The sequence below is a fragment of the Mercenaria mercenaria genome, chromosome 1 (assembly GCF_021730395.1).
Source record: "Mercenaria mercenaria strain notata chromosome 1, MADL_Memer_1, whole genome shotgun sequence".
NCBI classification, from domain to species: domain Eukaryota; kingdom Metazoa; phylum Mollusca; class Bivalvia; order Venerida; family Veneridae; genus Mercenaria; species Mercenaria mercenaria.
In genome coordinates this window covers 22,090,708-22,105,314 of record NC_069361.1, presented here as the reverse complement: position 1 = coordinate 22,105,314, position 14,607 = coordinate 22,090,708, and the positions used below count along the sequence as shown (strand labels likewise).

The 14,607-nt window shown below is 35.6% G+C and overlaps 1 protein-coding gene across 1 annotated transcript; it reads left to right on the top strand.

Moving 5' to 3' along the window:
- Positions 1–228: 228 nt before the first annotated feature.
- On the top strand, positions 229–879 carry LOC128550510 (uncharacterized). Its single transcript, XM_053529962.1, has one exon. The coding sequence runs from the start codon at positions 229–231 to the stop codon at positions 877–879; it is 651 nt and encodes a 216-aa protein (XP_053385937.1).
- Positions 880–14,607: the final 13,728 nt, after the last annotated feature.

The window sequence follows — 14,607 nt, the reverse complement described above, 5'->3', positions numbered from 1 at the left end:
GGAACATATGGTGCCGACATGGAAGACCGAAAGAAAAGGGTAATGAACACTATATGGAATACAAATCGGCCAAACGCGAATTTAGAAGATACCACAGATATTGCACGGCACAATACATGACAGAACTAGACAGGGAAATCGACCAAACTGCAGAGCTTGACTCGCGCATGTTTTTGGAAATTAGTTAATAATAGACGTAAACAGTCATACCGTAAATTAGGCGCCGGTATGAAATTTAATGACACGGTATTTTGGGACCAACAGGAAATTACAGAACAATGGGGACACTACTTTAAGAAACTATATACACCTACTGTTGACTCCACGTATGACCCCAGCTGGAAGACAACTGTCGAAGAGAAAGTACGCGAAACATTAAACAGGTCTGTACCGGATCAAAATGTCAAGATTGTGCCGGAATCGATTACAAGTATGTTGCAAACATGCCCGTTGGGAAAAGCATCTGGAGCTGATGACATTGCATATGAGCATCTAATATATGGCTGTGCGTTTGCAATAACTATACTGACTTCCTTGTTTACCGGTATGCTTCGAAATGCATATATACCAGACGTAATGAAACGTGGAATTATTGTGACAATGCACAAGGGTGGGAATAAGAGCAGGGACGATCCTAACAACTACCGTGCAATAACACTTACATCAACTGTTCTTAAATTATTTGAAATGGTCCTCGTAGAAAGAACAAAACCTTTTATTTTACAAAGCTTAAGTCCACAACAAGGTGGCTTCCAGGAAAAGATTGGCTGCTTAATGACATCTTTTGTGTTAAGAGAATCCATTTGGTTTATCAAAGAAAATTCTAGCAAACTTCATATCTGCTTTCTAGACGCAAAGCAAGCGTTTGATCGAGTGTGACACTCTTCACTCCTCTACAAACTCACCCAAAGTGGGCTAGATTCTACAACACTTTTAGCATTTTCTGAACTGTACACAAATATGACCAGTTGTGTAAAAAATCAACACTTTGCATCGGAATGGTTCAAAGTAGAAGAAGGCACTCGCCAGGGGGGCAAAAGCTAGCCACTACTCTAACTTCTTTTCATAAATGATTTAATCATAAAGCTGCAAGAACTTGGTTGCGGAATGTGCATGTATAACATGAATATATCATCACCAACCGTGGCAGATGACATGACGCTCATATCATATTCAAGTAGGGCCTTAAGCATTATGCTTGACATCTGTTATACATATTCCCGTCAGTGGCGCTACGAATATAATGCCAGTAAATGTGCAGTTATGGTATTCAATGCAAGCCCAAGTTTCTACTCAAAACCGGAAGTATGGTCCATAGGCGGAAGCGAAATAAAAATGACACTAGATTATACGCATTTAGGCATTAAGACAGACAGATATTTAAGCACTAGACAATGTATGAGGCTGGTGTGAAATTGAGAGGTACACTTTTAGGAATTTCTAATAGTGGATTGCACCCAGAGGGATTGAACTGTATCACATTGTATAAAATTTACAAAGCGGTGGTTTTACCAAAAGGCTTATATGGGTGTGAGCTGTGGAATAATATGTCGTCTACAGATTTACTTCAACTTGAGAGATCCCACAGATTTTGCCTAAGGTTTATCCAGAAATTACCAAATAGTACCAGCACAGACTTTACTTTAAGTGCTATCGGCTCAACGTCAATTGAAAGTGAAATTGATTTATAAGAAATTACAATTTTTTGGCCAACTGTGCAGACTACCTATACATTACCTTGCGAAACTAGTGTTTACTAACAGGTTAATTCGCTTTCTTAACTATGATACACAGACACAGGGGTATATACCAGATATTTATAGGCTTATACAGAAATATAATCTAATCCACGTTTTGGTAAGATATGTTTCTCTTGGATTATTTCCGTCGAAACAAAAGTGGAAACAAATGCTTAAACAGAACATTATTCTACGTTCAGGACTTGACACTATAAACAGTTTGTGTAACGATGAAGAAGAGCATCGAGCCGACTGTCTTCTTAAGGTGAATGAGCCATGTGCTTTATGGAAAATAAGTAAAATAATACCGAGTATGTATATTTATTGTGCTTCCGCCGTTAAAGCTATAGGAAGGTTCTATTCACGAACATTCCCTCAGACTTGTTTAAAATGCAATAGTTTAGTAAATGATCTTTTGACTCACATGCTTTGCCATTGTCAGGGAAACATAGGCGACACTATGAAATTATGGAGTATTATAGTAGATGATTATGGGTTGAGCTTTTTCCGAGAATTCGTCTGACAAACCCCGTCAAAACAAGTTCAAATAATTCTGTTTGACCTTATTAATACTGACGTTGTAGATGATGAATGCATGATTTCACCTAAAAGTATTAGAATTTTGAAAGTCTTGCATAAGGTTTTAGAGGATTTAAGATGAAGGTTGCAGCATTGATAGGAGAAGAACTTGTTAGCATTCTGGCCTCTTGTGTTTCGTTTCGGCAAGTGGTTAAATGGTAGTGCTACATACAAGTTGCTTTTTTAAAATTAAGTTCAAAAATGCTTCTCAGTTAAGTATGATATAAATTTGTCGTAAGATATTCAGAAAGCAGTTATAAAAGAACAAAAGTTCTCTTAATATATAACTTTTGGTATACATGACTGTATGTCTTATTAGCTTTATTTATTAGCATAAAGAATAGAGCTGTAATGAGAATTGTACAAGTTTACATAAACAATCATGTAGACATAATTATGTTAAAATTCGTTGTGCGGGCATATCTGAAAGTATTTTGTTGGCTTCTTACCAATTTTTATTTGAATACTCGCATCCTAAATCACATATGTGTTCATGTTTAGGTTTATTTCAGTATAGGTTTAGGTCAGTATAAGTCATTTTTGAACCTCTTATACAGACTCTTTTTTATATTATGCATATTTGTATCTGCATTTGTTTGCAGAATGATCGTTTAATAATGTATTTGATTTATATGTGTTGATATGACTTGAAGTTTGTACTTTGTACTGTTTCTTTATCTTGTTATACTTTTGTATACTTCTTCTATATGTAATCTTCACATTGTGGAGGATATTAAATAAATAATAATAATAATAATAGCTTGAACATTTCGGCCTGAGTGGTCCCAATATTCCTGCTTTCATAGCTTTCGGTATTGTATACACCAATGCATGGTTATTTTGTCTATTGACAGTTCCTGATATGCAGGCTATATAACCTCAGATCCCCTTTCTAAATTCCAGTCCATTGTTTTCTCGTTTAGGGAAAACTCATTATTTTAAAGTTAACTGCGTTATTTTCACTGGGGACCATATGCCACTTTTCATGGAGTTACATGCTAGTGTATCATTCAAGGTTCCATGTGCACCGCCGTATGAACATACCTGCGGATGTCTCTTAATTGTTTTTTTTTGTACTTTTAGCATGTGTAAATGTTGAGTTCTGCTCAAGCCGGGGCTAGAGGACGTGGGCAGTAGCATCCATTTCCACTACCGTCATGACAGGCTCATTCAAATCGAGCCTGCAACATTTTCGTTTTTGTCGTGTTGGGCGACATGTGGAGTTTCCACTTTTTCTATTTTAAGTTAAAGAAATGTTTAAATTCCATTTACTGTTATTGATCAGCAGCACAATCAGAAAACATTTTTTTTAATTCGTTTTCTGTACATCAGAGCGAGTGAATTTATTTATTTTTCTTATTTACCTTTCAAACTTGTTAATCAATTGCTAAAAACATTAGGCAGGCTACATAATCCACCACAAGCAATGTATTTGCAGATTGGGTTGATTTACCCTCACAGGATCAGTGTAGGCAACTCCATTCCAAAGACAGTGATTTATCTCAGGCTCCCACATGGTTTTGATTGATACTGGGTCTAGTGATGTAACTAGACAGTCTTATTCACTGGAACAACTTGGTTTAGACATTATGAGCTATGCATCTTTTTTGACCATAGGTTTAAATGTCAAGAAAGTAGTTATTTTACAAGACTTTGTGCTACATAGAAACTGTGTAACTTACATGGAGTACATAGAGGCGTGTGGAATTGTTTTGTAGTGAAGGCATTCACCTGTCAAATGACATTGGATACCCCAAATACATGTGGAGTATACGGGATTGTATTATCCGAGCGAATCAGTGGAGTCCGAAGGAAGCATTTGACAAAAATTTGTAATATACACATATTAAGTGTGTTCATCAAAATACGTTTAGGTGTACATTGTTTATGTAAGGTGCATGTTACACTACTAATTTATAGCTCCACATGTGGAATACGTAAGGGTATTAAAATTCGGTGTTGTATTTATTTGTAGTGTGGTTTACAATTTAAATTAAAGTATTAATGGATTGAGTATATATATATAAATCACGATTTTAAAGACTTGATTCTTGAATATGCACCGGCTATACTTTGCGGTAAGCTGCATTTATTTGCAATTTTTCTCTTTCTGGATGGTTGTATTATTTCTTCAGTAGAAACAATGAACCATGCAGTCAAAGTATAAAGCCAGCTTTAAAGAAACAGAAAGAAAGCAGAAGATGCATGAAGGATTAACAAATATTATGGATGAAGCTTTTGAATTTTTTTTGTATATTGCAAGATACTGCTGTAAAGTTTACGACATGAGACACTGATCAAAGGAAGTAAGTATTTATATAGATATGAACTGAAGAATCTTATTGGCAACTCGGAGTTACTGGAATGCTTCATTAAAAAATTTCTATATCAGTTTCAAAATTTAATGAAAAAGACAGTAACGACTTCTTCATACAAGAACTTTGTGACAGTTTAGTAAAAGTATGCAGACATATATTGGAAGTTATATGAAGCAATTGGGAAACATTTTATTACAGTACCTTTCTCCCAGTTTAGAAAGGATTACTTAAGATTTGTGAAAAGGGAGAAGGCTAAAGCATTATGGAAGAAGGTAATTGGACAAAAGGATATGAAAGTCTGAAAATGTGACCATGTCTTTTATAATGAAAGGTAAAGCATTGAGAAACGGGTGTCTCATTTGAAACTGAAAGCAAGTGCATTATGTGACAATATGTTTTATACATTTTTTTTTTTTTAAGTGAAATATTGCTCACTTTACAGTCTTATGATTGTAATGTTTCATTGAAAATTAAAAAAAAAATAATAATAGGAGACAGGCTCAGAGATATTTTGATTGAAGATGAATGTGTCAGGTATATTGATTCAAGTGTGTTGAATGACAAAGCAGATTTAAACAATAATGAAGTTACAAATGGATGTGTACCTTTGTTGCACACTGAAGATAGTGGTTTAAATAATGAAAATATAACATCAACTGTAGATGAAAAACATGATGATGTAATTCAAACAGTTAGTGAACAAGTTATTGAAGACAGCACTGAACCGCATACTAGAACTGTCACAGGAGTGGCGAATTATACCCCCACAATACGGCCTTGTCACAGAAGTAAGCCAGTGTCAAAGTTGCACGTCTTGTCCTGTATTTGATAATGTTACACCTGTGTATCAAAAATGATTTAAATCTGTCAACACTGCAAAAACAGTTCTACTGTTCTGGGTCAATGTGACCTAGACCTTTGACCTACTGACCTCAAAATCAATAGGGCTGGGGTCATATGATGGTCAACTTTCATGATCCTAGGCCCAATTAGTTTAAAGTGATTATTCTTTTTCAGATGTTGTCAGCTGTAGCCTGAAAGGATTGCAAGCTATGTGGATATTACAGTTCCAGAATACACACTAGACATGTTCAAGACATTTTTCAGAACATTATTTTGAAAAAAATTTGACAGTATTTCTAGTTTTCCTGGAAGGCCTCAGGTAACACTAGAAAAGGACTTAATGATGTTCCTTTGGTATATGGGTACATTAGAAACTGTAAGATGAATTGCAGACAGATTTGACGTTTCCGAGTCAAAATTAATTTTGTTTCCCATAATAGGAGAATGCTGGATATTTTCTGTCGGGGGTGTAGCACTAGTACACTTTTTCCCAGAAAGTCAAAAAAATAGCAAGAGGGCCATGATGGCCCTGTGTCGCTCACCTGAGTACTATTGCTCAAAATGATATGATCGTTTCAAACCAATCTCATTAGAAGCTGCTAAGGTGTATTCATTTAGATAAATAATAAAGGAGGTAATCTGTCATAAATTCAGTCAATATGTATCTTCACTGATTGTCCAAGTCCATCTGTTGACATAAATGAAATTTCAGATCAGTATCTTCATTAGTTACAGAGATATACCCATTTTAATTTGAAATAAAGGGAGGTAATTTGACATAAAATCAGTCCATAGTTATCTACCCTGATTGTCTCAGTCCAACTAATGACAATAATGAAATTTCAAATAAGTCCTATAAGTACTTACTGATATAAATCCTTTTTGATTACAATCAGGGGAGGTAATAAGATATAAAATAACTCTGGAACCTACAATTGGATCTGACAGGTTCGTCATGGAATCCAAGATTTATTGTTGTTGAAGATATTTTGGAAGTTTGTATCAAATCAAACCATAAATGAAGTCTCTATATGGCTGCAAAAGCCAAAATAGCCAATTTTGGATATTTAAGGGGCTATAACTCTGGAACCCATGATGGAATCTGGCCAGTTCAAAAAAGGAACAAAGATCTTGTGGTGATACAAGTTGTGTGCTAGTTTGGTTAAAATCAAATCATAAATAAAGCTGCTATTATGCAGACAAGGTCAAAATAGCTAATTTTGGCTCTTTCAGGGGCCATAACTCTGGAACCCATAATGGGATCTGGCCAGTTCAAGAAAGGAACCAAGATCTTATAGTGACACAAGTTTTGTGCAAGTTTGATTAAATTCAAATCATAAATGAAGCTGCTATTGTGCAGACAAGATCAAATAGCTAATTCTGGCCCTTTCAGGGACCATAGCTCTGGAACCCATGATGGAATCTGGCCAGTTTAAGAAAGGAACCAAGATCTTACGGTGATACAAGTTGTGTGCAAGTTTGGTAAAAATCAAATCATAAATAAAGCTGCTATTGTGCAGACAAGGTCAAAATAGCTAATTTTGGCCCTTTCAGGGGCCATAACTCTGGAACCCATAAAGGGATCTGGCCAGTTCAAGAAAGGACCCGAGATCTTATGGTGATACAAGTTGTGTGCAAGTTTGGTTAAAATAAAATCATAAATGAAACCACTTTCGTGCAGACAAGAAATTGTTGATGCACGCACGCACAGACGAAGGACGACGGATGATCACAAAAGCTCACCTTGTCACTATGTGGAGGGTTTTGCAGTAGGGTTAAATAGAAAAGAAGAAACAAGATATGCCAAGAATATAACATTCAAGCAGTCACTGTCAATTTGATTTGACTGGCTTTTTTGTTCGGAATCTACATGAAATCGTTTATAGTTTATGATATAGTCTGGTTGATTTTTTCTTTATTTCTTTGTCTTACCTGTAATGTATATTTTAAATACCATTATTTAAAATTGTAGTTATAGGCCTATATATTCTTTTCCAGGGCATTTGGAACCAGAAGTAAGCTGCGAAAACTCAGCAGAAAATGATTAATGGAAACACACTGGTTGAGGTACTCCATGACAAAGGATGCCGTGTTTTGTGTGAACTGCTGTTTGTTCAGAGGCATAGACTAACTGGAGAAAACTGTTACAGCTGGTATGTGGATTTGGAAGAATATTTTCATGCTGATAAAACATCATGCAGGTGAAAAATACCATCTGGACATGTCTGTTTGTGCCAGAAGCTTCATGGATATCTTGTCTGGGAAATGTGTGAATCGATTAACAAAACAGAGCGAAGGAATTGGTAAACAAAAATCGATATATATTGTCAAGAATTATTGAAGTTACTGTACTTTGTGCAAAGCAGAATATACCATTGCATGGACACAACAAAAATAACAGCAATTTCACGGCTGTACTAAGGACCTTTACATACAAGAGCTGTCACAGGAGACAGCGTGCTCGACTATTTCGATGCTGGATAGTGAAACTGGGCATATCTGAGGAAACTAGAGCTATCACTGGAGTGTTTATGACTCCAATTGTGGATGAAGATATTGCACAATAGCCTGAGTCTATGTCAAAAATATCAACTTAAAGTAATAAGAGAGGTAAAGATAAAATGTATCAAAACACTATATAAGTATATCCTAAGCAAAAAGGGGCATAATTCATTAAATATTGGTGCCAGAGTTATGCAGCTTGTGTAATACAGTGTGGGTGATGATGTTGAACAAATGTTTTAAGGATAACATGGTGTAATAGCCATATTTCATATCTTGTAACTGGGTGGTAATATTTAAATGAAATTTGGTCACTTTAAAGACATACAAAATTAAAAACGTTTCACCGAGAGATTTTTCATAATTTATCATTTTTGGGGGAGATAATCGGTATTGAAGTTAATATTGATGCCTATGGGAAATATATAATTTCTTTGATTATAAGAATCTGAACTTGAGTTTCGAGAAAATTTTGCGGTAGAAAGCTGCATTATATTATTCTGATACAAATATCAAAAAGAAATCTAAAATTCACCGTAGGGAAAAGGAGAAAATCATTTTTTCTAGTTTTCAGGGGAGATTACTCATGAAAAACTAAAATTATCAGGGGAGGTAATCTAAAGGAATTTTTTGAGAACTCCTGTCACTATATAACTTGTCAATATGCACCTTATTTCTATCGTTTGACATTTTCAAAGCTTACATTATCAAGTTTTATCTACGCTTTTGGTGAAATTGAGGCCTATTACGGGTAGTCATCCTTAAGTTTGAATCAAATTCATTCAGTTATAACAAAGACAGAGTGAAAGTGCATCAAAACTTTAACCTAAAATTCTAAGTAAAAAGGGGGAATAATTAATAAAAGATTGGTGCCAGAGTTATGCATGATAAGGGTAATGATGTTGAACAATTGTTTAAGTTTGAATCAGATCCATTCAGTAATAACAGAGATAGAGTGAAAGTGCACCAAAACTTTAACCTGAAATTCTAAGTAAAAAGGGGAATAATTCATGAAAAATTGTGCCAGAGTTATGCATCTTGTGTCATATGATGTGGGTGATGATGTTGAACAACTATTTTAAGTTTGAATCAAATCCATTCAGTAATAACAGAGGTAGAGTGAAAGTGCACCAAAACTTTAACCTGAAATTCTAAGTAAAAAGGGGAATAATTCATGAAAAATTGTGCCAGAGTTATGCATCTTGTGTCATATGATGTGGGTGATGATGCTGAACAACTATTTTACGTTTGGATCAAATCCATTCAGTAATAACAGAGGTAGAGTGAAAGTGCACCAAAACTTTAACCTGAAATTCTAAGTAAAAAGGGGGAATAATTCATGAAAAAATGGTGCCAGAGTTATGCACCTTGTGTCATATGATGTGGGTGATGATGCCGAACAACTATTTTAAGTTTGAATCAAATCCATTCAGTAATAACAGAGGTAGAGTGAAAGTGCACCAAAACTTTAACCTGAAATTCTAAGTAAAAAGGGGGAATAATTCATGAAAAAATGGTGCCAGAGTTATGCACCTTGTGTCATATGATGTGGGTGATGATGCTGAACAACTATTTTAAGTTTGAATCAAATCCATTCAGTAATAACAGAGGTAGAGTGAAAGTGCACCAAAACTTTAACCTGAAATTCTAGGTAAAAAGGGGGAATAATTCATGAAAAAATGGTGCCAGAGTTATGCACCTTGTGTCATATGATGTGGGTGATGATGTTGAACAACTATTTTAAGTTTGAATCAAATCCATTCAGTAATAACAGAGATAGAGTGAAAGTGCATCAAAACTTTAACCTGAAAATCTAAGTGAAAAGGGGGGATAATTCATGAAATATTGGTACCAGAGTTATGGCCCTTATGTCAGATGATGTGGATGATGATGAGGAATAAGTATTTCAAGTTTGAATCAAATCCATCAAGTAATTACAGAGATAAGTTGAAAAAAGAGAAAGTGCACCAAAACTTTAACCAAGGTGGGGACGCGGAAAGACGCCGACGCCGACGCCGGGGCGAGTAGGATAGCTCTCCTTATACTTCGTATAGTCGAGCTAAAAATGACAAAATTCTAGAGCAAATCATTTAGACAATGCACAATATAACAGTTAATACACTTCACCAGAAATCCAAAATGAATTGATTGGTATTTGCACAAGTAAAGGTAAAGAAGCAACTTTTGGAAGACTATGGCTCGTGCCCCTGGTACTAAGCCATCATGGTTGATAAAGCAACTGACAAATCTACAAAAGAACAACTGTCTTTTTGTGTGTGTTTCGTCAATGGGAGTTGCGCAGTCAGAGAAGAATTTCTTGGATCTGTCGTGTGAATCAAAGGAGTCGCACTTTGCGCGTTCATGCAAGAAGTCTTGGTTGAACTTTAAACTATATACATGGTTAGCACAGCCTTGAAAAGGTCCGGAATTTTGGGTGTTGTCCTAAATAGTCCCTAATTTGCATTAAAAGCCCTAAAAAGCCCTAAAAATCCCTAATTCTGCCTATCTTCAGCCCTAAATTTCCGCGCCCGCAGATTGCCTGATTTGTAAGTTGTAGTATTTCATTCTATTTTAAAATCGTTCTATTTAAAGAACAGTAACATTGATATCGGCGATAAAATCCGAAGACATCCAATTATTGAATGATGGGTATTTGTTTTAAAAGCAACGTATGAGTGGCGTACATTGAGGAACAGAGCATCAAATTTGGTAGTCGGGTATGCGCATGTACCTGGCATACATTGCCTGCAGCCTGTTTTTCCGAGATAGGCTGACTGACAAACAATAGTGGAAAGTTGAGGTAAAATGAGTTCATTGGTAATTTTTATGATATGAAACCATGCATAAAACAAATATCTTGAGGACAGGATCCTTCGAGAACATCGAAATTATAAGGCTAGAGAAGTGTATTAATTAGTCCTAAATGAAATATTTAGTCGAACTGAAACAGTATTCAAGTGAAATTATTGGTAGTATGGGATATTGATGATGTTGTAGTACTGATGTGCTGGTAAATCTGTTCGAAGTAAATATCAGTGTACACCATTCATATTAGCAGCTGTGTCACAAACAAATCCGCCCTTATTAATGGCGTCGAATCGTCGTTTGCATCGCTTTTCAGAAATTATAATAAGAGGGTCATGATGACCCTGGATCGCTCACCTGAGTAATATGAGCTACATGTTTCAAATGTCAAACTGATGATAAAATATAACGAAAGTCAGTGGGTCACATTCATGGTCAATGAAATTCAGTTTTACGACTGATGTGCAAAACTGTGTATGTCATCAAAATTTCAAGGCTGTATCTTAAACAAGAGGGCCATGATCATGGCCCTATATCGCTCACCTGGTTAAATGGTTGCTATGAAGATTTGTATTTAAGCTTGACCCCGGGGTCATGATTTGAAAAACTTGGTAGAGATCCACTAGGCAATGCTACACGCCAAATATCTATATTTATTTATTTATTTGGGTTTTATGGCCCACCAACACAGTACAGGTTATATGGCGCCAAATTTTATTTCTAGACATTTTTTGGAATATTTTCCTATGTACAATCAAGTAACCCCTGGGGCGGGGTCAATTTGATACCGGGGGGGGGGGGGAGGTCATGATTTGAACAATTTTTGTAGAGGTCCTCTAGGCAATGCTACATGTCAAATATCTAAGCTCTAGGCCTTCTGGTTTATTTTTAGAAATTTTTTGAAGATTTTCCGATGTACAATTAAGTTACTGCTGGGGCGGGGGTCAATTTTACCCTGGGGGTCATGATTTGAACAAAGTTTGTAGAAGTCTACTAGGCAATGTTACATGTTAAATATCTAAGCCTTCTGGTTTATTTTTAGCAAATTTTGAAGATTTTTCTATATACAATCAAGTAACCCCTTATGGCGGGGTCAATTTGACCCTGGGGGTCATGATTTGAATAAATTTTGTAGAAGTCTACTAGGCAATACTACTTTGAAGATATCATATTTTGAAGGTACATTTGTACATATTTTGAAACAGATTTTGCAAATACATATTGCAAATAGTGAATACTTTACTTGCTACTATTGCTTCTTACAATTTCATAAATTGGCGGTGTATATGATTTTAGTTAAGACAGCGCAACCTTTGCTGCAAACTCAATGTTAATGTGTATTACATTTTCAGTGGTATTTGTTTCTGAGACTTAAATTATAGTATCCAATATACAGCCAGTTTACTCTCATTTTTGATCAATAACTTGTATGGGGTTTATGACCAATGAATTTCAGAATTCATACCGAACCACTACATTTACCAAAAGGGAATACCTAGAATGTTTATCAGTGGCAAAGATGAGAATGTTTATCAGTGGCCAAGATGTATGACATATGTTGTTCAATATGCCAATAGAATGGATTAAACCTACTGAAAAAACGTACAAAAACATATTTAAAATAGAATATTAAATAGATTTCAATATATCTAAGAAAGACAAATGTGACACATGTGAAGAGATAAAGATGGTTGATGACTTAGAGCATATAGATGAAAGCATTAAACATTATGAACAACACTTCGAGGACAAAATCGATACAATAGGTGAACGAGATGCTGATAGAAATTATACAAATGATTTGGTTATATATTTTTATCTAGATAATGTCCTTTAAGTTACTTAGGGCAAATTTTTCAGACTTTTTCTGCAAAAGAAAACTGAACAATTTCAATCTGACAGGCCCATTTTTCTATCGATAAAACTGCATATCATGCTGACGGCTGGCCGAAGAAGCAAAGAGATAGCCAGTGCTTTATAGTATTAGTATTACATTTAGTTAACAAGAGCATCCAACCAATATGTTGAACTTACTTTGGTCCCCAAATAGGAATTCCATAATTACATTTGCACATTACATCATGACCCAAACAGCTGTGTACTCCGATAACATTTTCCTTAGTACATGCGGGTAGCTAATAGCGCAATATACAATGGTTCGGCACGCTGCTTAATATGTGCCTGCTTTTAAATTAAAAGTTATTAAAACTGCCGAAGAAAAGGGTAAACACTTTGCCGCAAATTTGTTTAAAGTCAACAGGAAGCGTGTGCGCGAGTGGTGCAAAAACAAATCAAAAATGTTTTTTTCGGAGATGTTTCTACAAGATTTTCTTTGTTAGCATCTCTGCCACATTTCAAATCTGCCTGGTCCATTTCTTCTCTTCATTGTGTTGTTCCATGAAGTCTTGCTAGGAGTGTATGAAACTGACTTCTGTGGACAGACACCATTTCAGCCAACAATACAAGCTACTTATTCTATTGCAGAGACAATAACAAAATTAAAGCAGATAATTGCTGCTGAAGACGTAAACAAACTGTGTTTAAAGCATGGATTGCATACAAGTACTGCTGATGAATGTGATATGAAACGTGCACCCTGTCCCACCACTGTTAGTATTGAGACTACAACAGGGGATGAGCACAGATGGGCAAGAAGCTGTAATTAGTATAAAGATATGCATGAAGATGGCCTTGAAGTCAGCTTTTTGACTACTGATGCAGATACCAGAGCCCACTGGCAGTGGCTCAGTACAAAAAAAAATTACGACTACAGAGCCATGTCATCAGTTTAATACCAGGCATCTTGCGTAAAATCATAGAAAGCAAATGTGTAATTGCCCAAGGATTTTGATGCCTGGACATGATTCTGTATACAGGAACTATCTTTGCTGCAACAGATTATCACCGTCTTAATTTGAGCAAGAAACTTGTCGACATGTTTTTCTTAAGGGAGCATGGTGATATTGCAAAAATTATTGACAAAATGAAATCCTGTGTCAATATTGTCAAACCTGTCCTCTGCAAGTAACTGCCAACTTCCCCACATGCATCGGAGTGGAGGACTAATAATTTCAGACACAACGTCATTTATCAAATAGTCACAGAGAACATATACCCAGCATGAGGATTGAATTCACAACCCTGGGATCCGCAGACTAACGCTCTACCTCCTATATTTATACTAAAATTTAGAGTAGCATAGAAATAGAATATAAAACTTAATAGATTTCAAGTTTAATCATTTCAATAGGAAAGACCTAATTATCATGCTTACTGTCCTACCAGAATTTGAAAACCAACTGTTGAACTTTGGAATCTTTACCTCAGTTGAAATCTTTATACTTTCAGTCAAGCTACATTCAGAACAAAAGATATAAGAGATGGTCATACTCTGGCCAATGCCTTATCGGCATCTTTTGAATTTCAAGGGAAAGCAAAGACAGTACTTTTCATAAACCTAAAGAAGAATGATTTCTTAAATCTCCTGAATGAGCAGTTTAGATCTTTCATAGACAACTTCCCCAATGCAGCCATGTGTCTTGTTACAAGAGTCGGCCTGCAAGAAGACATGATAACAGTGCTATGTCCAAATGAGGCTGTTAACAGACTAGGAGAAAAGGTAACAATAAGAAATTGGTGCGAGAATGATGTAAACATTGTACAACACATGCCCCTGAACAGTAAATAATGAAAGGGGCAAAACAAACTAAACATCTAAAATCATCAGATAACAGGACTAGGATTTTGAATGCAACTGTAGGTGGAGTTGAGTACAGAATATTCTAAGTATAATTCTGATGGAGATGCTTAAAAATAGGGTA